At 47.8% G+C, this 24,268-nt stretch overlaps 1 protein-coding gene across 3 annotated transcripts in view; it reads left to right on the top strand.

Moving 5' to 3' along the window:
• Gnb1l (G protein subunit beta 1 like) overlaps positions 1–24,268 on the top strand; it is an 81,958-nt gene that overhangs the window by 38,381 nt on the left and 19,309 nt on the right. For all 3 annotated transcript variants that reach the window (XM_075969492.1, XM_075969512.1, XM_075969503.1), the window contains 4 exons: positions 14,719–14,858; positions 15,412–15,537; positions 19,427–19,589; positions 23,625–23,723. In XM_075969492.1, the coding sequence (XP_075825607.1) occupies positions 14,734–14,858; positions 15,412–15,537; positions 19,427–19,589; positions 23,625–23,723 (513 nt within the window). In that variant the 5' untranslated portion in view covers positions 14,719–14,733. The remainder of the gene's footprint in view (positions 1–14,718; positions 14,859–15,411; positions 15,538–19,426; positions 19,590–23,624; positions 23,724–24,268) is intronic.

Below are 24,268 nucleotides of genomic sequence, written 5' to 3'. Positions count from 1 at the left end.
TTTAGAAAGGCCAGGAAGAATTTCTTAGTGGATCCCTTACAAAGGTCAGTAGAATTCCACAGTGGATCCTTTATAAAGGTCAGTAGAATTCCGCAGTAGATCCTTTATAAAGGTCAGGTAGACTTCCGCAGTGGATCCATTATAAAGGTCAGGTAGAATTCCACAGTGGATCCTTTATAAAGATCAGTAGACTTCTGCAGTGGATCCTTTACAAAGGTCAGTAGAGTTCCACAGTGGATCCTTTTGAGCCTAGACCTCTTTTTTAGTTTGGAGGTTTTTTTTTTTAGTTACTCTTTTAACCTTACTATTTGTTACAGATATGTTTATTATTTATCTTTTCTTGGTTTAACCTTGGTCCTAAATGTGGTGAAGTATAAGTTTTTAATGTTCGCCTTGATTTGGTGATAGCTAGGTCTTCTCTTCCTTTCTTTAGTTAATTTGGCTAAGGGCTTGTTTATTTTGTTTACCTTTTGAAAGAACTGACTCATTTTATTGATTCTTTGTAGTGATTTTGTTGTTGGTGTTATTTCCATTTCATTATTTTGCCCTGACCTTGATTGTTTCTTTCTGTCTTCTCCTTTTGGGTTTGACTTTCTTGTTTTTCCCAGGCCCTGAGATACACCATTAAGTTATTTATTTAAAATCTCTGTTTTTTTTTATGTAGGCACTTATAGCTATGAAATGCTCTGTCAGGACTACTTTCATTGTTATCTTACACGTTATATTTTCTTTATTCTAGGACTTTTTTATTTCTTTCTTGATTTCTTCAGTGACCTGTTCATCATCCAGTACTGTGCTGTTCAATCTCCCCGAGTCTGTGAATTTTCTCTGTTTTCTCCTGTTGATTTCTAGCTTTATTTCCTTGTGGTCAAAGAGGACATGAGAAGTAATTACAATTTTCCTGCGTTGCTGACACTTGCTTTGTTTCCTAATATGATCTATTTAAGAGAAAACTCCAGGGGCTGCCAAGGAGAATGTGTACTCTGCAGTGTTTGGATGGAATGTTCTATAGATATCTGTTAAGTCCATTTGATATTTATTCTGATGTTTCTCTGTTCTCTTTTAGTTGGGATGCACTATGTACTAGAGAGAGTGGGTGAAGTCATGTAGGCAGAGACTGCTCTTTGTTTCCCAGCTGCCCAAACCCGAATAATCACATAGAAACTATTTTAATTACAACACTGCTTGGTCTATTAGCTCAGGCTTCTTATTAATTAACTCTTACATCTTAAATTAATCCATTCCTATTAATCTGTGTATTGGCACAAGGCTGTGGCTTACTGGTGAGGGTCTAACGTCTCTCTCATTCGCCACATATGTGGCCTCTCTCTGACTCTGCTTACTCTCTCTTTATATATCTTTTCCAGCCTGGCTATATTCTGTCCTGCTATAGGCTGAAGCAGCTTCTTTATTAACCAATGGTAATAAAATGTATTCACAGCATACAGAGGGGATCCCACATCAGAGTCACTCAGTGTTACTATGCTTAAGTTAATCCATTACCTTATATTTAGTACTGTTTCTTGTATAAAACTAGGTTCAGCCCTTCTTCAATGAGTATATGTTTAAAATTGTAATTCTCTCTGTTTTTTCCCTTCTGAGACAGGGTTTCCATGTACAGCCCTGACTGTCCCGGAACTCGCTCTGTAGACCAGGCTGGCCTCAAACTCAGAGATCCACCTGCCTCTGCCTCCTGAGTGAGCCACCACTCCCAGCCTGTAATGTCATCTTGATGGGTTACTCCTTTCATCAATATGAAGTGATCTTCTTCACCTCCTTGGACTAGTTTTGAAGTTTGTCAGATAGAATGGTGATAGCTCACTGTACCCTCCTCGGAGAGGTGTCTTCTTGTAGTAAATAATTAACACAGACTCACAACTAGACAGTGTGCAAGAGTAGGAGACTTTGAAGCATTTAGTCCCAAATGCAATGTTTTCATAAAAGCCATCAGAGAAGGTAGAAAAGCCATAAGTGATGGGTGACTCTAAGGAAAATAGTGGGGCTGATGTATGTTATGAACTTACAGAACTTGTGACAGCATGCTCAAGACTTGCACAGATTCGCTCCAGACCAGAATCCCAGCACTGAGAAGGGACAGTGGGCCCTGAGTCCACCTTAGCCAAGAAGCTATTTGCAGTTGATCAGCTGGGAGAGGGAAAATCAGTTTTCTCCAGTGGAGTGGCACTGGGTGTATCAGCCACACCCTAGGGCAGGTTCATGCTCAGGAGTGGTTGGCTGACTCCGCGTTTTTCTTCTTTTGTTTGTGTGTGCTTATTTTTATATTTTCTTATTTGTTTGGGGTTTGAGTCTTTTGTTTTTGTAAGAAAAAAAGAAAAGAATATGAAATTTTCCAGGCAGTTTCAGGACAACCAGGGCCACACAGGGAAACCCTGTCTCAAAAAAAAAAAAAGAAAAGAAAGAAAGAGAGAGAGAGAGAGAAGAGAGAAGAGAAGAGAAGAAAAGAGAAAGAAATTGGCTGTGTAGTAGGGGAAGGGGAATCTGAGAAGATTTGGGGAGAGGGGAAAGTATGACCAAATAAATTATAAAAGATTATTTAGAAATGAAATGAAAGGAAAGGGAAAAGATAGACTTGCGACACTACTTGTTTTCTGGCCCCCTTGCTTTTCTCCTTTCACTCTGAGGTGGTTTCTGTCCTTCATAGTGAGGTGTGTTTCTTCGAGACAGCAGATGGATGAGCCAATTTTAATCTAGTCTCTTAGTCTGTGTCTTTTGACTGGGGAATCAAGATCACTAATATTCAGTTATTCCTGAAAGGAGTGTTTAATCCCTGTTCTTTTGTTTGGGTTTGTACTGTTTTCTGTTTTTTTTATCTTTATTTGATATTGTTCTAGCATTGTTTATTTTTACTCTATAGCGTTTCGGATGTGTTACCATTCTCTTCACTGAAGACTTCCTTGTAATAGTCTCCTTAGAGCCAACTTAATGATCATGAATGTCATAAGACTGCTTTTGCAGGGAAAGATTTTCTTGAAGGAGCATGGTGGCGCACATCATCCCAGCACTGGGAGGCAGGGGCAAGTGGACCTCCGAGTTCTAGGACAGCCTTGTCTGCAGAACAAGTTCCAAGACAGCCAGGGCTATACCAAGAAACCCTGCCTCAAAACAAACAAACAAACAAACCAAAAAACCTTTTATTTTTCTTTCCATTGTGATAGACAGTTTTACTAGATGTAGTCTGGATTGACAGCTGTGGTCTTTTAGAATTTGAGCTACATCATTACAAGTCTTTTTGGTGTTAAGTTTTTGTGGGAAAGTCAGCTGTCACTCTGAAGTTTATATTGGCGTGGCCCTTCTCCCTTGCAGCTTTAATGCACTTTCTTTGTTCTGTATCTTTACTGTTTTAACTATAACATGATGTAGGAGATTTCAGTATGCATACAGGTCTCTTCCCTGGATGGATGATTTTCTGCTGTGATTGTATTGATAATATTTTCTTTATTGCTTTTAGAGCAGTGCTCTTCTTCTTCATGGCTCATTATTCATAGGGTTTTTTTTGTTTTTGTTTTTCGTTTTTTTTTTTTTTTTTTTTTTTGGTTTTTCGAGACAGGGTTTCTCTGTGGTTTTGGAGCCTGTCCTGAAACTAGCTCTTGTAGACCAGGCTGGTCTCGAACTCACAGAGATCCGCCTGCCTCTGCCTCCCGAGTGCTGGGATTAAAGGTGTGCGCCACCACCACCCGGCCTATTCATAGGTTTTGTCTTTTAATGGTGTCCCATGTGTTAAGGTTACACATCTTTATTAGCTTTTGTCCTGAATGGCTCAGTTCTCCTCCTTGTCTTCACGTCCTGACATTGGTGAGGCCTTTTACTGAGCTTTTATTTGACTTACTGAAGTTTTCATTTTCCACATTTCAGCTTGGTTTTTCTGTAAATCACACTCTTAGGAAACTCAGGGGCTCAGAGTTGACAAACTGCTGGGAACAGTGGAAAGAAGACAACAGTCAGTGTCCAAGGGTAGAACCTCTATGTAAACAGCCGGGTGTGGTAGCATACATCTTTAATCCCAGCACTTGGGAGGCAGAGGTAGGCGGAAATCTGTGAGTTTGAGACGAGCATGGCCTATAGCACAAATTCCAGGACAGCCAGGACTACACAGAGAAACTCTGTCTTGATAAAACAAGAACAATGGGCTGGAGAGATGGCTCAGCAGTTAAGAGCACTGTATGCTCTTCTGGAGGACCCAGGTTCAGTTCCCAGCCCCCACATGGCAGCTCATAACTGCAACTCCAGTTCCAGGGGATCTGACAACCTCACACAGAGATACATGCAAGACAAAACACAAAATAAAAATAAATTCTTAAAACAAACAATGATTGAAAATAGACCCTCTATAAAGCATTCACACCTTATTCTCCAGCCACTTTAAGGAGTAAAGCGACACTCTTTCCGTGTATGTATACTACTATATTAGTTATCACACATGTATGAGTGGAACAGGAAAGAAGAAAAGCTAGGTATGGTGGCACATATCTTTAACCCAGAATTCCAAAGGCAGAGGCAGTTAAAGGCGGCCTGGTCTACATAATGTATTCCAGGACAACCAGGATTATGAAGAGAGATCTTTTCCCATCTAAAAAAGAAGGAGGAGGAGGAGGAGGAGGAGGAGGAGGAGGAGGAGGAGGAGGAGGAGGAGGAGGAGGAGGAGGAGGAAGAAGTAGTAGTAGTAGTCATGGCGAGTGCTGCTTGGCTGAGGGTGTAAAGGGGAATTGTACCTGGAAGAAACTGTAGGAAAGGTGTAGGTGTTTTAGCTACACAGAACTGGAAATAAAGAGGTAAAGACACTTTCAGGTAACAGAGAACTGCCCCGTGTCAGGAGGCTAAGCCATAGAGACCCTGCAAACCAGTCCCTTCTGTGTTCTTTGTGAGACAGAAAAAGAAAAAAGAGAGGGTTGAGGGGAAAAAATAGTGAAATAGGACAAGAACAGTGGGGCCAAGTTGACCTGCTAACTTAACATTGGACATTAAATGAAGAATAGATGTGGGATGTAGAGGTACAGGGTATGGAAACTCACTTGTCTGACTGCTGAGTTCTGGAGTCTATCCATTCCTTTCCCAGCTCCTAGCCGCCTGCCCCCTGCTGATGGCTGCTCTGTGATGGGAGATCGGGTGGGTACTCCTCCCAGCCCTGCTTTGGATGATTGGGCTAATGATGCTGTCCGGGATTCTGGCTGTCCCTCTGCATGCGCCTTCAGGACCCCAGCCTCTGTGCAGCCTTTTCCTTGTTAGACGGCTCCTGGACACTGCGTGGGTCTGACTTGAAGCTCCCTGTCCACAGTCTTGCAGTGCTCAGGGTTGTCGGGTTTCAGACAGAATGACCGGGCCAGATTTTTACATGGGTGCTGGAAGTCTGAACTCTTCTGTTGCAAGAGCTTTTACCCAGTGAGCCATCTTCTCAGCCTGACAATGTTAAAGTTTTTATTTTTCTTTTTTAAATTTTATTTTGTCTGTATGGTATTTTGCCTGAATGTCTATCTGTGCACCACATACATGCCGTGTTCACAAAAGCCAGAAGAGGACATCAGATCCTCTTGAACTAGAGTTATGGCTGCTTGAGAGTCCCCGTGTAGGTGCTGGGAACTGGACCCTGGGGCCACTGGAAAAGAAGCTGGTGCTCTAAATTGTTGAACCATAGCCCAGCCCCAGTGTTACTTTGTTTGTTTTTGAGACAGGGTCTCCCTACATAGCCCTAGTTGTCCTGGAACTCACTGTGTAGACCAGGCTGACCTGTAACTCATGAACTCAGTCCTGCTTCTGCCTCCTAAGTGCTGGGATTAAGGGCATGTGCCACCACACCTGGCTAATGTTACAGTTGTAAAGGTTATTAATGGAGAGATGGTTCATTGGTTAAAAGCACTGGCTGTTTCAGGACCTGGGTTTGGTTCCTAGCACCCACATGACAACTTGGCCACCTGTAACTCCAGTTCCTGAGAATCTGACACCTTCTTCTGACATCTGTGGACACCAGGCATGCACACAATCACACATGGAGGCAAAACACCCATACCCATACAAACGAGCCATTCACATGGAGACAAAATACCCATACACATACAAATGAGGCCACTCCTGCTCTTGAAGGGGGGAGGAGCTTTTAGACCTCCCACATGGTTGTCGGTCCTCTTCTGCCTTCCTGAGGGCACACGTTGCCTTTGTCCAGGAGTAGTTTCCTTTAGCAGTTCTGCCAGTGCTCAGCTGCTAACAAGAAACCCTCTTTGTTTGTCCTCATCTGAGGACATCTCTATGTTTAGTATTTTTGTTTTGTTTTAATTTCAGTACTTTAGTGTCTATAGGTCACAAGTAATAGCAATAGCAAAAGGTTTCTGAGCCTAACATCCCGGAATTAACTGACAACGAAATGCACATGAACCTGAGTGTTTATGGCGGCTCTCACCCCAGTGGCACAGCGCAGTTCACTCAGCTTTGGTTCTGAACATCCAGACACACTTGTGCTGAGCGTTCCATCCTCCCGCCCAGAGCCAGGAAGGGCCGTCTCGGACAGCAAGGCTCATCAGATGCAGCGTTCAGACTGCACGTACGGCTTACAGCCATGATAAATGTTTAATTGGAGAAAAGAAAAATTCTTAATTTTTTGCTATCATTATTCCCAATCAAGTAGGAATCGAATTAGTGTATTATATTTGGATTGTATTTCCTTAACTTTTAAAACTATTGTTTGAGTTACTGATTTGAGCTAGATCAAATTTGTTTAATAAAAGTTAGCTTGGTTATTGGAGGATAGAATTTCCAACAATTTTTTTGTTTTATTTTGTTTTCGAGTCAGGGTTTCTCTGTGTAGCCCTGGCTATCATGGAACTCACTCTGTAGACCAGGCTGGCCTTGAACTCAGAGATCCATCAGCCTTTGCCTCCCCAGTCCTGGGATTAAAGGCATGAGTCACCACCGACCAGCTCCAACAATTTTTGAAATAAACCCAAACATTATTGTGCCATTTTGTTATATATTAATGGAAATTCATTTTCTCACAATCAACAGTAATAAAATCAAGTTCTCTTTCAGCCCTGAAAACGTTAAAGATTTCTTATATCTTGCAGTATTAAATGTTCAGACAGGATTTAACTTTTTATATAAAAATAAGTGCATTCATCTCATGAGCTTATAATCTTGCATTTTATCTTTAATAAGTGTATGTATATCCAAAAATTGTTTCAGAATAAATTTATAACTTACTATCAGTAAATCCATTGTTTGTATTTATAGACCCAAGGCTGTGCAAAATTTTCTCAGGTGTAAAAGGTTTGTAAGTTGTAGCTGGAGACTTTTCTCTGTCCCGCCTGGTCCTGCTGGACCGGTTTCTCTCCTGCCTACCGGTCCCCGCAGCCACTTATAAAATAATAATTCGGAGGCTTAATATTACTTATAATTGTTTGGCCGATGGCTCAGGCTTCTTATTGGCTAACTCCACATAAAACTTAACCCATTTCTAATAGAACCTTTACCAGACTCTCATGGATTCATGCTACAGTAAATAGAAGTGCAAGGATGCTTGTTCTCTGTTACTAAGAACTAAGTGGAGTGCTTGCGGGATGCTACCCTAGAACAAAGGGCTACTTAGCACACAGTTTGGAGGAATGAAAGTCCCTCAGTGGGCAGCCCCAGTGGCAGCCTCTGGTAAAGGGCCAGAGGAGATGGCATCATAGTGTATGTGTATGCAGGAGGTAATGAGTCCATCACAGACAGGGATCCAGAGAGCAGCTCAGGGACCTGATTGTCTCCTTCCGTTCACACTCAAGTCCTGGAGGCTAGTATTCCCTCCTGAGGGCAGAGCTCCCTCGACAGTGAATTGTTGTAAGTAGGTGCCACCATACAAAGGTTCCTGAGCTATGTGGCGACTGAGCTTTAATACATATGTCCTTGAGAGAGAAACCCCATCAGATCAGCTGCCCTGGCTCCCTTGCTGTGTTCTGCCACTTTTCAGAATATAATCATGATGTATTCAGCAATGACTTGAGTTTACTTTGTCCTCTTTGAATGCTCGTCTTTCCCAAACTTTCAGTCATTTCTTAAGTGCTTTTTTCCCTCTCATCTCTTCCCCTTTCACTTATTTCTTGAACTTTATTGCCCCAGTGTTTCTGCTTTTCTGATGCTTTTTTGTTTGATTGATTTTGTTTTTGTCTTTGTCTGGACAAGGTTTCTCTGTGTAACAGTCCAAGCTCCTGTAGACCAGGCTGGCCTCTAACTCACAGAGATCCCCCTGTCTCTGCCTCCTGAGTGCTAGGATTAAAGGTGTTCGCCACCACTGTCCAACTCCTGATGCTTTGTTTCAGTATTTTGTCTTTCCGGTTTTATGTTGACTTTCTGTTGATCCGTCATGATGTTCGCAGTTGTTTCCTGGTTTGTCACCAAATTAAAAAACAAAACAAAACACAAACAAGACCAACAACAAAATGGCTGGGCAGTGATGGCGCACGCCTTTAATCCCAGCATTAAGGAGACAGAGGCAGGTGGATCTCTGAGCTGCTCTACAGAATGAGCTCCAGGATAGGCTCCAAATCTACAGGAAACCCTGTCTTGGGGGGAAAAAAAAGCAAAAAACAAACAACAACAACAACAAATACCGACCAAACAAAAAAACTAACACCTGGAAAGATGGCGCAGTGGTTTAAGATCACTTTTTGTTGCAGAGAACTATGTTCAATTCCCAGTACCCACGTGGTGGCTGAGAGCCTTCCATAACTCCAGTTCCAGGAATTTAACACCCTCCTCTGACTTCTGCAGGTAACAGACATGCGTATGGTGCACAGACATACATGCAGGCAAAACATCTCTAAACATAAAAAGATTAAACCTAATACAAATACACAACAGAAATAATAATAATGCCATATGATCTATTGTCTATACATAGAGTTTCTCATATATCTCCAAAATCAGCTGTCCCCCAAATATCCTTCATGGCTCTCCCTTTGATTTTATTTATTTATTATATGTATGCGTATGCCTGATATGGGAGGGTGGGAGAATAACTTGTAGAGTTTTCTTCTTATTCCATGTGGGTTCTGGGGCTCAACTCAGGTTGTCAGAAGTGCCTTTATCCACTAAGCTGTCCTGCTGATCCTAGCCTCCTGCCCACCATTTTTGAGACAAAGTATCTCAATAGCCCTATCTGTCTAGCCTGGAACTTTGACTAGACTAGGCTATCCTCAAATTCATAGAGACCTACCTGCTTCTGCCTCCTACATGATGGGATTAAAGGTATGTGCCATCATGGGCCAGCCTAATCCTCTGTTTTGATCCAGTATCTAATTTAATATCTAGTATCTGAGTTGTGAGAAAGACTGTGCTCACAAAGAAGGTTTTTATTTGGAGAGAGGGAATGGAAAAAGGAGGGAGACCGACCTCCGGGGACAGGAGCAGCAGAAGAGGAGAGAGAAAAGGAGAGGGATTGAGGGAGGGAGGGAGGAAGAGAGAGAGAAGCACAAAACCAAAAAAAACAAAACAAACAGCCTGGCTGCCTCAGAGGAGCAGTGGGAAAAAGAGAGTGGGAATGGGCAGAGTTTGTGTACAAAGTCTCCCTCCCTTCCTCCCTCCCTCCAGGGTTTCTCTGTGTAGCCATGGCTGTCCTGGAACTCACTTTGTAGACCAGGCTGGCATTGGATTCAGAGACCTGCCTGCCTCTTCCTCCTGAGAGCTGCCCAGCTGGTTTTGATATCGCTTTAAGTCTGTAGTTTCTCTTGAGCTTGTCCATTTTCACAAGCCTAAGCTAAATTTCTCGTGTAGTGTCCCGTGTCTGGATGTGTCTGTTTCCGTGGCCAGGTTCATGTCTGAAAATTTTCAGCATGGGTTCATGCAGATGGCGCCAGGACACCTTATCGTATCTCATCAGGAGATAAGCAATGCCTATTGTTTATCATTAGTGGCATAGACTTCTATCATTTGGGGAAGGTGGTGACAGCTAGATGTCTCCATGGTAAAGGCATATTTCCTTCTGTGACTAGTAACCACAAAAGAGTACCATGGAAACCTACTTCCCAGCAACCTTTTACCAGATTGGATCTTTTTTCAGATCTGATTTGGGATATATCCACTCCACCCCAGTTTGCTTTCTGTTGCTGTGGTAAAACACCAGGACCAAAAACATCTGGGGAGCAAATAGTTTGTCTGGCCTAGTTGTCTGCTTGCAGACTGTCATTGAGGGAATTCGGGGCAGGAACTCAAGAGACCATGGAGGAACACTGCTTACTGGCTTATCTTCCATGGCTTGCTCAGCTTGCTTTTTTTTTTATGCAACCCAGGACACCTGCACAAGCATGGTATCACACCAGTGAAGTGGACCTTCCTACATCAACCATTAATGAAGAAAATGCCCCCCACATACCTGTCTGCAGGCCAGTCTGATGGATGAGGTTCCGTCTTCATGGATGGCTCTAGCTTGTGTAAGATTGACATGAAATTAGCAGCACAGGAGAGTCACAGAGAGGGAACCTCTCCGCGAGGATGACCCCGAGGCCTCTAGACAAAGGCTGCTATGATTTGCCCAGGGAGGTGCTGTTATTTATAGTGCGTGGGCCAAGGGCCTTCGGCACTTGTGGCATTTATAGGAAAGGTTGTCTCTCCTGGAAATTTTTTAAATAATCTGTCTCTCTTTGACATCTTGAAGAGCAGGCAGAACCAAAGTGTGCACTCCATTGTCTTCTGGTCGTTTGCTCTCCCACTCGTGGAGCAAGAGACAAGAAGTAGAACCTCGCACCACGCAGCAGCACTGCATGGGCCATGCACAAGGTCTGCGGCCTCCACCCAGGGTGGCCAGGGGCCAGGGGCCAGGAGAGATAGGATTATACAATTATTCTCAATTAGATTAATAAAGAATAATTAGGTGTCATAAATCAAGTAATCATAAGATATTGTCATAGGAAAAATATGTAGGCAGAATTAATTAGTTTTCAAATAAAGCATTTATTTTAATTGCCTGAAATGATGGAGCCCTTAATTGTTGATGCATCATTTTGGCCTGAACTTTTCGGCTGTTGTAACAGCGTGACGTGACGGGTTTGTTCCTTGCATTTCTGGGGAGACAATAGAGGAGCCCTTGATTTCATCACCTCACAATGAGCCTTCTGCTGGGAGGCTCTGGAAACTCCCACCATGCCGCAGGCAGGCGGCAAGTGTGGGCCGAGCTTCGGCTGGCAATGCCCAGGGTCGTGTGTGTGAGAACTCTTACACATGTATGTGCATGAGTGTGCATGTGAACACAAGTGTACACATGTGTTCTGGTGTGTACCTGAGGGTCTGTATGCCCTTGTGTGTGGAATACATCTGAAGGGGCTGCATCTGTGTGTGTGTGTGTGTGTGTGTGTGTATGCATGTATAAGTGTGAGCATCTGTGTGTATAACATGGCTACCGTGTGTGGTATCTGGATTGCACTCGTGTGCCTACAGAAGTAGCCTCCCACAGGGGGTGGCCTGCCAGAGCTCATTGCTTGAACGCAGGTGGCAGGATGCCCCTATCCTGGCCTTTGAGTTTCCCTGCTGGGTGAATGAGCTGTAAGAGACTAAGTTCTCGGCAGTGGGGGAGCTCGGGCCTGTGGACCTGTATCTGGCGAGAACACAGCTGGGCTTTGGAGGGCCCACCGCTGCCCTCTGAACCTGTTGTTTGGACTACCTGCTCGAGGCAGTCCTAGCATGTGTGATCTTTTCAGGGGCGTGTGTCTGTGAACAGTGTAGGTCGTGTCTTCTCTGTAGACATTGTGAAGAGTTAGCGTTTAGCAAATGATAAGTTTTATATAGCTAAAGCTCCTTCCCTGTTCCCCCCACCAAAAAAGACCAAAAAAACAGAAAAGAGGGGACTTGGCAGTTTGTACCTGCATGGTAACCTTGTTTTCTTTGAAAGGTCTTGAAGGAGTCAGGGTCCAAGCATAGAGTTAGCCTAGAAAAGGCTTGACCTGGTAGGACCTGCATCAGGTCAGTAGGACAAGATATGTGTCCGGCATAGGTACAGACCTCCCTGGCCTTCCCCCATCCTTCTCTACCCTCCATATAGGGCCTGGTGGTCTCCTGGGAGCCTGGCTCTGGCTGCTGTATGTCTTCCACTGTGGTATGAATCAGAGCCCATACCTCCCTTTCCTGTAACAGAGGAAAAGGGAGGGCGTAGGATAGTGTGGAGGCATGGCACTGGGGCATGCTGGCGGAGATGGGCTTGATAGGGTTGTACTGGGGAGGCTGCCTGCTACAGAAGCCTTTGCCCCCCTGGCCTCTACTGCTTGTCGCTGTGTGTGGCCTCAGCCTGTAGTTCCTCTTCCTACATTCCACGCCAGCCTTAAAGCCCAGTCTCCATTCTGGAAGAATCCTGCCCAGCTCTTTTGCACCGTTCTTTTCCTTTCCACGTTCTTTGGATGGCTGCAGCTACCACCCAAGTTGGGCAGACCTGCCTTTCCCTGCTGTGCAGGCTGCAGGTAAGTAGAGTAGGTTGTGCCTCTGCCCAGTGGAAAGACAAACAACCTGCAGCCCCCTGCTGTCTGCCTCTGACCTTTTCTCCTCTACCTTCATCCCAGCTTGTGGCCTTGGGGCCACCCCTGCCTCTGAAGAGCGGCCAGCTGAGGTACTGGGGTACTGTGAGGAGGTAGACTACAGACAAGGCTGAATGTGTGGTCCAGGGGGAAATTTCTTCTTTGCAAGGTAGACCCTAGCAGGTCTTGAATACAAGTCCTGTGCTTTGAGGCGTGGTCTGCTGAGACAGCAGCTCTGTGGGTGTGACAGATGACTTTGTCCTGCCCTTTCACATGTACCCTTCCTGGCTGCTCTGCCACTTGGTGGCACATGCCTCGAGAGCATTTCAGGTCCAGTCCCAGGAATCTGGGGCAGCTCACCCAATCATTTCCTGCCTCAGTTTCTCAAAATTAAAGAGTATGCCATTCGCAGAGTGGTTATAATTAGAAGTTCTGGCCTGGTAATGGTGGCGCACCCCTTTAATCTTAGCACTCTGAGCAGATGGATCTCTTGAGTTCGAGGCCAGCCTAGTCTATAAAGTTCCAGGACAGCCAGGGCTACACAGAGAAACCCTGTCTCAAAAACAAATGAACAGAAATAATTAAGTTTCAGTAGTTGGGGCCAGGATCCAGTCGGGCTGCTTGTAGCTCTCTCAGAACCCCGCGCAGCTCTTCATTTGTAAGCACATGTCTGCTGAGCAGGTGCTGGCGCTGGGCACAGGGCTGGCACTGGGGCAGGAATGGTATTCATCCTCCAGGTATGTCATTACTCTGCTTTAGGGAGGAAAGAAAAGGGGCTCCAGAGTGGAGGGCGCCCAGGGGAGGCACAGCAGTGAGGCCTGCTGGTAGACTCAGTCCTGTGGGTGTCAGGATGTGTGCCTGTGAGTATGCAGGGTCAGTCTTTACCACGTGGGCTCTCGTGGGAAAAGGAGATTAGGCCTAACTCTGAAAAGTGTAACAAGTCAGGGTTTATAGCAGGGGTCAGGTGGAAGTGTTTTTCTGTCCTGCCAGTTCCCAAATAATGACAGAAACTTACTATTTATGAAAGCTCAGCCTATAGCTTAGGCTTGTTCCTAACTAGGTCTTAAATTAACTCATTTATATTCATCTGTGTTCTGCCCTGTGGCTTGTGACTGTTACGTCTCCTGGAGTCTCCACCTTTCTTATTCCCAGAGTCCTCTCTGTCCCCAGAAGTCCCTCCTATGCCTTCTGCCTAGCTATTGGCCATTCAGCTCTTTATTACACCAATCACAGCAACACATCTTCACACAGCACAGATATATTCCACAACATGGGGGGAGGACATGGCAGGAGTCTGGGGATCCAGGCTGACGTCGGACCAGCACGCAGATGATGGGTATGGGTGACATTAAACTGACTGAGTTTTTGCTAGAAGTGTTCACGGGGGCCTACAAGAAGGTCCAGGAGCCTGAGTCAAGTTTGGCCAAGCGAAGGCTCCTTTTCTGTGGTGCCAGAAGTGGAGTCCAGAGCCTTGAGCTTGGTAGGCAAATGCTCTACTGTAGAGGCAGCAAGACCTCCATGTTGGGCTCCCAGGATGTGATTGCCAAGGAGGGGCAGGCTTGGACCTTTGTGATACCAGAGCTGATAGATAAGATGGGGGTTCGGGGATGGGGAGGGCTGGAGGTGCCGAGCAGGAACTATGACAGGTTGGCAGTTGAGGCAAGGATGGGCTGCTGTAGCGCCTGCACTACGGGATGGTACGCGAGCCGGGAACTAAGCTGGAAACATAAAAACACACACAGGGAGACATACAGGGACACGAGTCATCCTTGATACAAGAGTGCCAAGTTTATTGTGCTCCAGGGAAGCTTATATAGGGATCCTTAACTGATAGACATGCCCAGCTCTCGGGATCCTTCAGCTGCAGGCCTCACCAGAACCCACTCCCCTGCTGTCGGGGTCTCATGCTCGGAGCAGCTACAGGCACAGGTAAACAAGTTGTTTTGCTCAGTTTACTCCAGCAGGCAAAGGGTCTGAGGCAGGCAAAGAAAGTTAAGGGGCCAGGGGTCTGCAGCCCCCAACAGGCTGCACTTCTGGCAGCGGTGTGGTCCATGCCCAGAGCTGGCTGTTCCTCAGCCACAGAGCCTGCCTGCATGATGGAGAACAGCAGCATCCTTTTCCCAGAAGGGGCAGAAGTTGAGTACGGAGCCAACAGCTTTCTAGATGCCCCTTTCCAGCTGCCTTCTGAAGAAATAGAGAGCTCTCCGTCACTCGCATGTTCTCCCTTGCACCCCAGGACTGCATCTACCACATGGCAGCCCTGTCCCCACCACCGCCTGGTCCCACGTTTGTCCTCCGAGGCACACAGTCACCTGTGAACACGCTGCATTTCGGCCCACCATCCCAAGCTCTGGGGAGCCCACTCCTTTTCTCGGGGTGAGTAACAGCGGTCCTACCCCAAGCCCACGGTGATGTCCAGCACTGGATTTCCCAGAGCATGGTGCTTACCTAAGGTGCTGGCAGAAGGCTCTGTGCTTGCCTGAAACACTGTCCACTCTGTAGAATTTTTTAAATATTTATTTTTATTATGTATATAATATTCTGTCTGTGTATGCCTGAAGGCCAGAAGAGGGTACCAGACCCCATTACAGATGGTTGTGAGCCACCATGTGGCTGCTGGGAATTGAACTCAGGATCTTTGGACGAGCAGGCAATGCTCTTAATCTCTGAGCCATCTCTCCAGCCCAACACTGTCCACTCTGGAACTCCTTGGAGGAGCAGAGAGTTTTGCCTCTGTCTCACACCACTGAGTTCTGACAAAGTACCCCAACCCCAGGCCCTCTGGCCACCTCTGCTGACCTGCAGTTCGGAGTCAAGTCTCCTCCAGCTGATGTATCGCCTTCCACTGGCTGTGTGTGATGTTGGTCTGGAGCAGTTCAAGATGTCTACTGACTGCTGCCCCTGTCCCTGCCTTGCCTGTCTCCAACAGGTCTCAGAGTGGCCTGGTGCACATCTGGAGCCTGCAGACCAGAAGGACAGTGGCCACCCTGAATGGCCACGGGGGCCAGGGTGTGACCTGGTTGAAGACACTGCCCCAGGGGCACCAGCTCCTCAGGTGGGTCACAGCAGCACAAGGGAGCAGCAGGGGACCTCTGCTGGGAACTCTTTTGACAGGCCCCTGTGACTGTCTTTAGCTAGAGCAGAATCGCAATGAACCAAAGGTGTCAGGGGCATCCTGCCAGCTTGGCTGTAGTTTACAGAGAGTGTGGGGCTGCTCCAGCCTTTGGGGAGTAGACAGCTCTGACTTCTCTCAGGCGGGACCATCTTCTTCCCTGGGGTTCTCTGGAGGTATCATCTGAGGTAGCTGACACCAGCCAGAAGGCAGCTGATAGAAAGGCCCTGGGCTGTGACTTAGAAGTGGGCAGAGGTAACCGTACCATGTGCTAAAGGGACAGGGATGAATAAAGCAGAACCCAGGCTCAAAAGAGCTGAAAGTTCAGCCCTAAGGAGTCCCTGCTCGCCCAGGGCCCAGACACTTGGGTGGCCTTGGTCATAGGGCTAGGACCAAGCAGGTGTCTTACAAGGCATGAAGGGTAGCCTGGGACTGGCACGTATATAAACACCCTACCTCCCAGCCAGGTGATGGTGCTACAGTCCCCACTGAGGGTCAGGAGGCCTGTAGTGGGGGCTGCAGGTATGGAATGCCCAGGTGCATTTGCACTGCACTGGAGGCCACGGCCCACCAAGGCTGCCTGGCCTCAGCTGTGTTTGGGTCCAGGTTTCTCCGAGAGGCCCTGGAAGGGGTTGTGTGCTTTCATATCTAGCAGGGCTGAAGGACCCCAGCCCTACTTGCACCTGGACCACAAGAGCTGCACCAGCTAGCATTTCTTTACCTTCTTCATTATGAAGCCACTTCTTTCCAGGCTAGTGCAGGAGCACGCAGACCCTTTAGCACCTGAGTAACCACTGCCCAGTCAAGTACAGCACCTCAGCACCACCCGCTGTGCAGGCAGCAGCAGCCCAGGGCTGCTAGGCTGGCTTGCTGTGTGTCTTAAAAAAGGGCAGAATGGTTTTATGAGTTTTTCCTAACTTTAGGTTAGGAAAACAAAGCAAAAGACTGCCAGGTATTTAATACACACCTGTGGTCCCAATGCTCAGGAAACTGGGCAGGATTGCTATGAGTATGAGGCCAGTTTGGGATATACCACTGGTTTCTGCCAATTTTTCTACTGAACTGATTGCATCTTTTTATTGATATGTAAAGTCCTTTTTATATTTTAGATAGCATCATTCTTCTATCAAAGATTATCTCTGCAACAGGGTGACATATGTTTATACTCTCTTAGGGGTGACTTCATGGTAATGGAGTCACGTTGGCCAGACTGTCCCTATGTGGTCGGGCGCCTGGGTCTTATGGAGGAGACCGCGCTAAGACATGAACATCCTTGGCTTATCTCCAGAGCTCACTGTTGCTTCTTTTAGACCCGCAGTCCCTCTGGAGTGTGCTGCTAAGGTTGGGATTCAGGCAAAGCCCGCTGCCCATCATCCTTTCTGTGCTTCCCTTCCAGCTGAGCTCTGTTGACATCAATGTCCAAGGTCACAGACAGGAAGCAAATGCTAGCAGCTACACAGGGGCCCTGGGATTGGTTCCCTGGTCTGTGTTTCTCATGATCTCGGTACTTTTCAAGGGCTTGATAGAATGCCCCCAGGTTCAGGATAAGACTGAGGCCCTGGGTTTGGGAGGAACCCCAGTGTGGTGACTGCCAGCCTTGTGGTGCTGGGGGTGCATGAGTCTCTGTCCCTCCTTGGCAAGTGAGACTGGCATTGGTCACATAGGTGGGTGGTGCCTGCTGGACCCACTATCAGCATGCAATGAATTTCCCTAATCTGAAAGCTTGTTTCTTGTTGGTTTTTGAGACAGGATCTTACTATATAGTTCTGGCTAACCTGGAACACCTTACATTGTAGACCAGGCTGAACCTGAACTCACAGAGACCCGCCTCCTCGGTGCCACCACTCCCTGAATAAAAATCTGAAAGTTGTCATGTCAGCTCTCAAAAAGTTTCAGATTTCAGAGCTTTTCCTAGTTCCTGTTTTCAAAATAGGGGGGTTAACTGGTGAAGTTTACACAAATATTCCAAGCTCTGAAAATACCTGAGCACTTGCAGTCCCGTGTGTTTTAGAAGGAGGTTCTTGTGCAGGGCCTGATGGCCTTAGCAGACAAATGAAACAGAAGATGCTGTTGGCAATGAGCCCTTTAAAAAGTGGGGAAGCAGGAAACTTTTATCCCAGTACTCAGAGGCAGAGGCCCAAGGATCTCTGTGAACTTCAGGACATCCAGGAACTATAGAGAGAGACCGTGTCTCAAAATACCACCTACCCTCCCCCACAAAAAAAAGGAAAAGAAAAGAGGCCCCAACCCATAGTATTTCCTAGGTCCCTGAGAAGCAGGTCGTCGGGGGGGGGGTGTCCAAGAATATGTAGGTCTGTTAAAGCCAGCACAGGCCCTAGAACATTCTGGGGACACTCTGAGCCTGTGTTAATACCTGGTTTTTCCCACTGTTGGTAGCTTCCTGCAGTGGCTTCTGCCTGAAGTAGTTCTGTCTGGTGTATTCTCATGGAACTCTGTCTTCCTCACACCTGCTCACTCTATTGGTAGAATACTGCTTTAGTCAGCACGGAAAAGCTGTCCCTGCTTCCCCTTTCTTAAAGGGCTCGCTGCCAATAGCATCTTTGTTCATTTGTTAATGCTGCCTTCCTTCCCCACGCTGCAAGACCCTTGAACCCCATCTTGGCTTTCCCTTACTCCAGCTGTAGAATCAACGTCTCTCCAGAAACCCGGCTGTTGTGCTTAGAAAACTGATGAGTTTTGGCACCAGGCTATCCATGGGTGGCACAGGAACAGAGACTTGAACCTGCATGTCCATCCTGTCCTACACACCTGTGTTCATCCGTGTGTCCTATCTGCATGTGTCTGGCCACACACATGTTCATGCTGACCTCCAGGTTCCGACATGACCCATAGTTCTGTATGCTCACCAGCTGTACCACAGCTCTTTGGAAAGGAACCACGTCCCTACATCCACTACTGCTCCAATATTTGCTCAGCCAGAGAGGGAGAGCCAGTGCCTGTAAGGATCCCGGCCTGCTCAGGGCCACTGTTTTTACAGTTATGTGAATCTTTAACCGTGTAGGCTTCAGTCAGCACCTCCCTGTGTGCCTCAGGTCAGCCTCTGTTTGGTCTTCCTGAACCAGTGCCCTGTTATCCACAGTCACAGTGCAGTCCTTCACAGGCTGTTGCTCAGCTGGCTGGGCTGTTTTCATTGTGCACAACGACAGTCACACTGTCTGTGGGTGAGCTACCCGCTGTGGTCAGTTCTCTCATGGTTCTCCATCCCTGTGCCTACTCCTTTTCTAGAATGCCACAGGATTGTAGTTACACGCTACAGAGCTTCAGGTCTGGCTTCTTTCACTTAACAAATCGTGGCTCAGCTGCCTTCCAACTGTTGCATGTGTCAGCAGTCGGCGCTGTCCCTTGCTGAATGGCACTCTGTGGCACAGCATACTTGGCCATTCTTTTGCTGCAGAGCAGCTGGATTTTTTCCAGCTCTGGTGGTGACGCCTGGAGCTGCTCTCAACATGCTTGCATGGCATTTTGAGTGAATGTAGGTCTCAAATGCACTTTGGAAGAGACCCAAGTGAGATTTCTGAGTCCTTAAAGGCACTTTACAGAGAAGAAAGGGGGTGCAGATATACCTCGGTGGCACTGAACGGCAGGAGGCTGGTCATAGGTGCATGCATGTGTCCATAGTCTTAGTCTACTGAATTATTTGGCCTCAGTGCCAACTCCACTGTGAACCCTGAGGGAGAAGTCCTCTTCAACTGAGGCTGGATGGTGCAAAGCTTACCTGGCCTTCTTTGGAAGGGCTATAGGCCAGATACTAGTTCAAGTGGGTACATAATGCTCACAGTGTCTCATAGACCCCCTCCCCTTGTTTCATCAGCCAGGGCCGGGACCTGCGGCTGTGCCTGTGGGACTTGGCAGAGGGCAGGAATACCATCCTGGATGAAGTTCAGTTGGACAGTGTGGGCTTCTGCAAGAGCTCTATCCTGGCCAGGGGACAGCTATGTTGGATGCTTGCTGTGCCTGGGAAGGGCAACAGTGAGGTAAGGACCAGCCCTCATGCACTAATGACACTGGGTTTGTCTTAACCAGACACACTTGTCCTCTCCCAGCAAGGAGGACCACAGGACTCTTGTCAGGTCTGCAACTTACCTGCTTCACTGCAGCTCCAACAGCCTCAGGCTGATGCCCAGCCTGGTCACCTGTGAGCTCTTAGCCTTCCAGGGCAATGGTGAGAATCAGGAAGGGCTCAGGCAGACCTGGTACTCAGCATAATGCTGTTCCTGGAGGAGGGCTGCTCAGGGCTGTGTCTAGACCTGAGTGTTTGTGCACACACACACACACACACACACATACACAAGCAAGCATGTCTATTTACATATTCATGTACATGCATGGCTGTATACAGAGAGGGACCTCCAGAAATTGGGGGCCTGGATGCACTGCTAGCCTGTTGGAAGAGGCAGCAGAGACACCAGTACAGTGAAGCAACAGGGGAATTCACACACGGGTGGAGCTCGTGAAAATGCAGGTTCTGGAGACTGAATGAGCATGGGAGTGGCCAGGGAAGGGAGGATAAAGCCTACATTTCAAAAGCCAGAATGAGAGCAAGTCTGGAGGTAAGAAGAGGTTCAGAGGAACTCCTGGGCATCCGAGGCTTCTGTGAAACAAGCTGTTCCACAAACTGGCAAAAAGGAAAGGAACAGGGAAAAAAGACATTTGAAAATGGCAACCCAGCAGCAGTGAGGCTTGAGCAACAGGGAGTCCCAGGAGATGGATCCAAAACCAGAACCCTCTGCTTTCTGTAAGAGTAAACTAGCCCTGTCTCAGGCTTCTTCCTATAGAACTGCCATTACCCTGTATGCAGAGCTATGGGTACAAGGCATGGCCAGTGATGAGCAGCCAAAAGGTGAGGACTGTGCTTCAACTCAATACATGTACATTCTGGAAGTGATGGTGCATGAGGAGGCAGAAGTCACAGATAGAAAATCTGCAGAGCCCACAGGCCATGACAAGGACTGTCCCTACCTGAGAACTCAGGAAGACCCCATTATGGCCGCAGAGAGAGGCTGGAGTGTAAGGGGTCTCAGATGGGAGTTATTGGTGAACTTAGGGTTGTCTAGGATCCCAGTCTGGGATTTGCATTGAGAGTGTAGAAAGCTCAGCATCCATCCTACATCAGAAAAGCAGGTTCCCAGGGTCAGACCCAGGGCAACTACCTTGCCTAGCCTGATTCTCCAGGCCTCTGGGAGCCAGAAGAGCAGTGCCTAGCCTTCCTGAGCGTGGAGCCTCCTACAGACACTGGAGCTTTCCATCTGGCACCCACTGCCAACTTTTGTTTCCAGAAGGAAAAATGCTAAGTTTGGGCAAGTGTGGCCACCCAGACGGCCGCGAGGGGTGGGAGCATGCTCTCAGGCATTGTTTGGGCCTAAGCCAGCTGTGCTTTTCCAGGGCCCAGTTTAGGCAGATTCCTGGCAGACTGGAAAACAACCATTTGCTCAGGATATGCTGGTAGCTTCTGAAAATACAACGTCCGGCTGTTCAGATGGCTCAGCGGTAAAGGTGCTTGCTGCCTAGCCTGACAGCCTAAGTTCAATTTCCAGACTGTACATGGTGAGAGATCTGTGTCATAAAAGCTGTACACATACACAGAGGGAGAAGGGGGAGGGAGGGAGGAAGGGAGGGAAGGAGGAAGGGAGGGAGGGAGGGAGGGAGGGAGGGAGGGAGGGAGGGAGGGAGGGAGGGAAAGAGAGAGAGAGAGAGAGAATAAAAACTGTTTTGAAAATCCAGCACCACCTGCACTGAGGGCTAAGCCAGGAAGCTGGTTAAAACTGTGCAGGAACCTGTGACCTCCACAGAGGAAGACTGTGCTCATCAGCAGCCTGAGAATAACTGAGCTCTCTTAACCCTCAGAGTGGCATCTTGTGGGTCTGTGGCTTGGGGTGACCTGGCACTGCCTGGCCTGCTGTACAGGCGGAAACAACTCCCCCACCCCTCACATTAATAAAACTTTTAACAGGTTTTTGGCAAACTGGCAAGAAAAGTATATGTAGCTCCTAATTGGTGATTTAAATGCAATCATGAACAAATAAATGCCTGTTACTATCTCATTATTTATGAACTAGATCTGCTTGGAGACAAAATGACTTTTCTTGGGCAGGAGCCAAGCCTAACCCAGTACACGGGCCTGATCTGCCAGCACCAGCAGGAGCTGCCTGCTCAGTGCTGCTGGCTGTGGAGGACCATGGGCCTGAGGAGGCAGGACTGTGGATAGGCTCTCCCTCCCGTTTTTTCCTTTCTGGCCTGGGAGCAACTCTAACGCACACTTGCTGGCCCCTGTCACACTGTCCATCTCTGCTTCCCCTGTGGCAGTCCTACCTCCTATTACATGTTTTCCTCTGTCCCGCCTTCCTCCATACATACCCGCTTCCTATGTCTTGGGCACTCTGCCCTTGGGTGGTCTGCTGTGTAGTCTGACTAGTCATCAACCCCTCTGCTCACAGTAACCTCTCTGCCTCCTTAGAACCATATCTTCTGGGCACTGTCCTGCTTACCTGTCCCTGAAGCTGCGACATCCATCTTGTCCATGCCTTGCCCTCTACATCCTCCCACAGGCAGCCAAGTGTTCTTCGGTCTGTCTCCCAAAGGCCTGAGCAAGTTTCCTCCCACTACAAGGGCAGGGGCTATAAGACTCAGCAGCGGATGAGACAGGGCTGTGAACCATTACTAGTGTTGGCCTTTAGAAGTCCAATCACTGTGGGGATTCTGGTGAGATCACCCTGCCAGAGAACACCCTGGCCCCCATCTATCAGAAGTGGGCATATCAGCAGGACTCTAACCAAAGGACCGGGTTGTGTGCTTGCCATTCTGCACTGCCTGAAAGCTACCCTGGACCCAGCCCAGGTGACGGACATAGAACCATCTCTGTGACTGTGACAGATAAGGTTGTGGCATGGGTTGGTAAGGACAACACAGCTGTTACTTGTCCAGGCTCTGGCCTCTCAGACATTGTACCAGCCTGGCCATCCTGGGTATATTCTGTCTAGTTTATACCCTCCATCCCTTTGGAGCGCTGATGCCTTGTGTGCAGACTTGGGCATGCTAAGCAGGCTTGTATTCATGCGCTTGCTAGTTGCCATGGAGAATTTCTCTTGCTGGTACCTAGAGAAGCTCAAGGATTCCGGAATCCACTCAGCTCACATGACACCAGAAGGTACAAATAGGCACAGAAGTGCAGTAGAGCCCTAGGCGGTTAAAGGGCATAGGTTAAAGGGCATAGAAAAACATTTGGTTTGTACTGGGATACAGAATGTCACGTGGGGCCCTTCTGTTCTGCTGAGCTCACAGAGAGGTGACACAAATGAAGGAGGGTACCAGGTTAGCACCGTAGATACAGGATGTCTGGGGACCCAGTTTAGTCTGGTCTTTGTGGATGGTGCTGGCCAGCATATAAGCAGTCCACATGGATTTGCATACCCACATGGGAAGCTGGCCCATAAGGCTCATCTCAGCCCAGGCACACAAAGGCCTGGCATCTAGGTAGTCTAGTTTGGTAAGTCAGGTTCTTGGGTACCGGGAAACCAGGATTCAGTGGAGCTGCCTTTAGCTCTGGCAACGTGGTAATTTTCTAAATGGGTAGTGGATGAGTCCCAGGCCTTCGACACAAGATTTTGCATCATTTTATATGCCTGCGATTGGTCAAAGAAGGCCATTGCAGATTCTAACTGAGGCAAGAGAGACAAGTGAAGGAGGGAGGACGGGCAGAGTAAGCAGGACCAAGTTAACCAGGCCTGCTCTGCCCAGTTGACAAACTGGGGCAAGGTGTGCCATAACTGCTTGCTGGTGAAGGGCTGGTCATTCAGGAATGATGTGAGCATTTGTTTTGCAAGGACCCCAGGAGCATCTAAGCCCTTTAGCCTGTGCAAACTAATTAGAAGGCTCTGCTCTCAGGTCCCTGCAGGGAGAGGAGCAGACAGAAACTCACAGCAGCCTTGGCTAATCGCCTTAAACGTCTCTTGTTTGCATAGCATAGACTCGGCTTGGCATCAGCCCAAATCAGCTTGTTTTCTCACTGTCAGGTTCAGATTCTGGAGATGCCATCCAAGACGTCAGTGTGCACCCTGAAGCCGGAGGCAGATGCCAAGCCAGGCATGCCCATGTGCCTGGGGCTGTGGCAGGTAAGACAGCGTGCGCCAGCCACACCCGACAGCCCTGAGTCATGCCCCACTCGGTTGCATTTGTCATCAAACCTATGGGCACTATCCTTTAGAGAACATGTACCTGTTGTCTTCTGGGGCCCAACACTGACTGGACATCGGCTTCTTCTGGGCTCCTGCTGGAAACACTGCAAGGAAATCACCCTCCGCAGGCCCTGGCCGGCTTGCTCCACAGTGCCCAGATGTGACTGTGAGGACGGGACAGTTAGGTCAGCTATGGAGCTTGCTCCCAGAAGAACACATGCCCTTTTCCTCAGCACCTTGGTCCTCGCCTCTGCTAACTGATGTCAACAAGCCTGCGTGGCCCTCACTGTTCTGGGCATTCGCTCTTGCCACTTCTCCACCTTACAGAGGTCTCAGGAACGTTAGCATGACAGTTTCCCCGTGGCCATTCCAGGGAAGTCTAACATTAGCATGACAGTTTCCCCTTGGCCATTCCAGGGAAGTCTAAACTGTAGCCATTTCCTTTGTTCTTGATAGTCGTTTCTCCTGGGGCTGCTGCAAAA

This window comes from Microtus pennsylvanicus, chromosome 1 (genome assembly GCF_037038515.1).
Source record: "Microtus pennsylvanicus isolate mMicPen1 chromosome 1, mMicPen1.hap1, whole genome shotgun sequence".
Classification (NCBI taxonomy): Eukaryota; Metazoa; Chordata; class Mammalia; order Rodentia; family Cricetidae; genus Microtus; species Microtus pennsylvanicus.
This window is presented reverse-complemented; position numbering and strand designations above follow the sequence as displayed.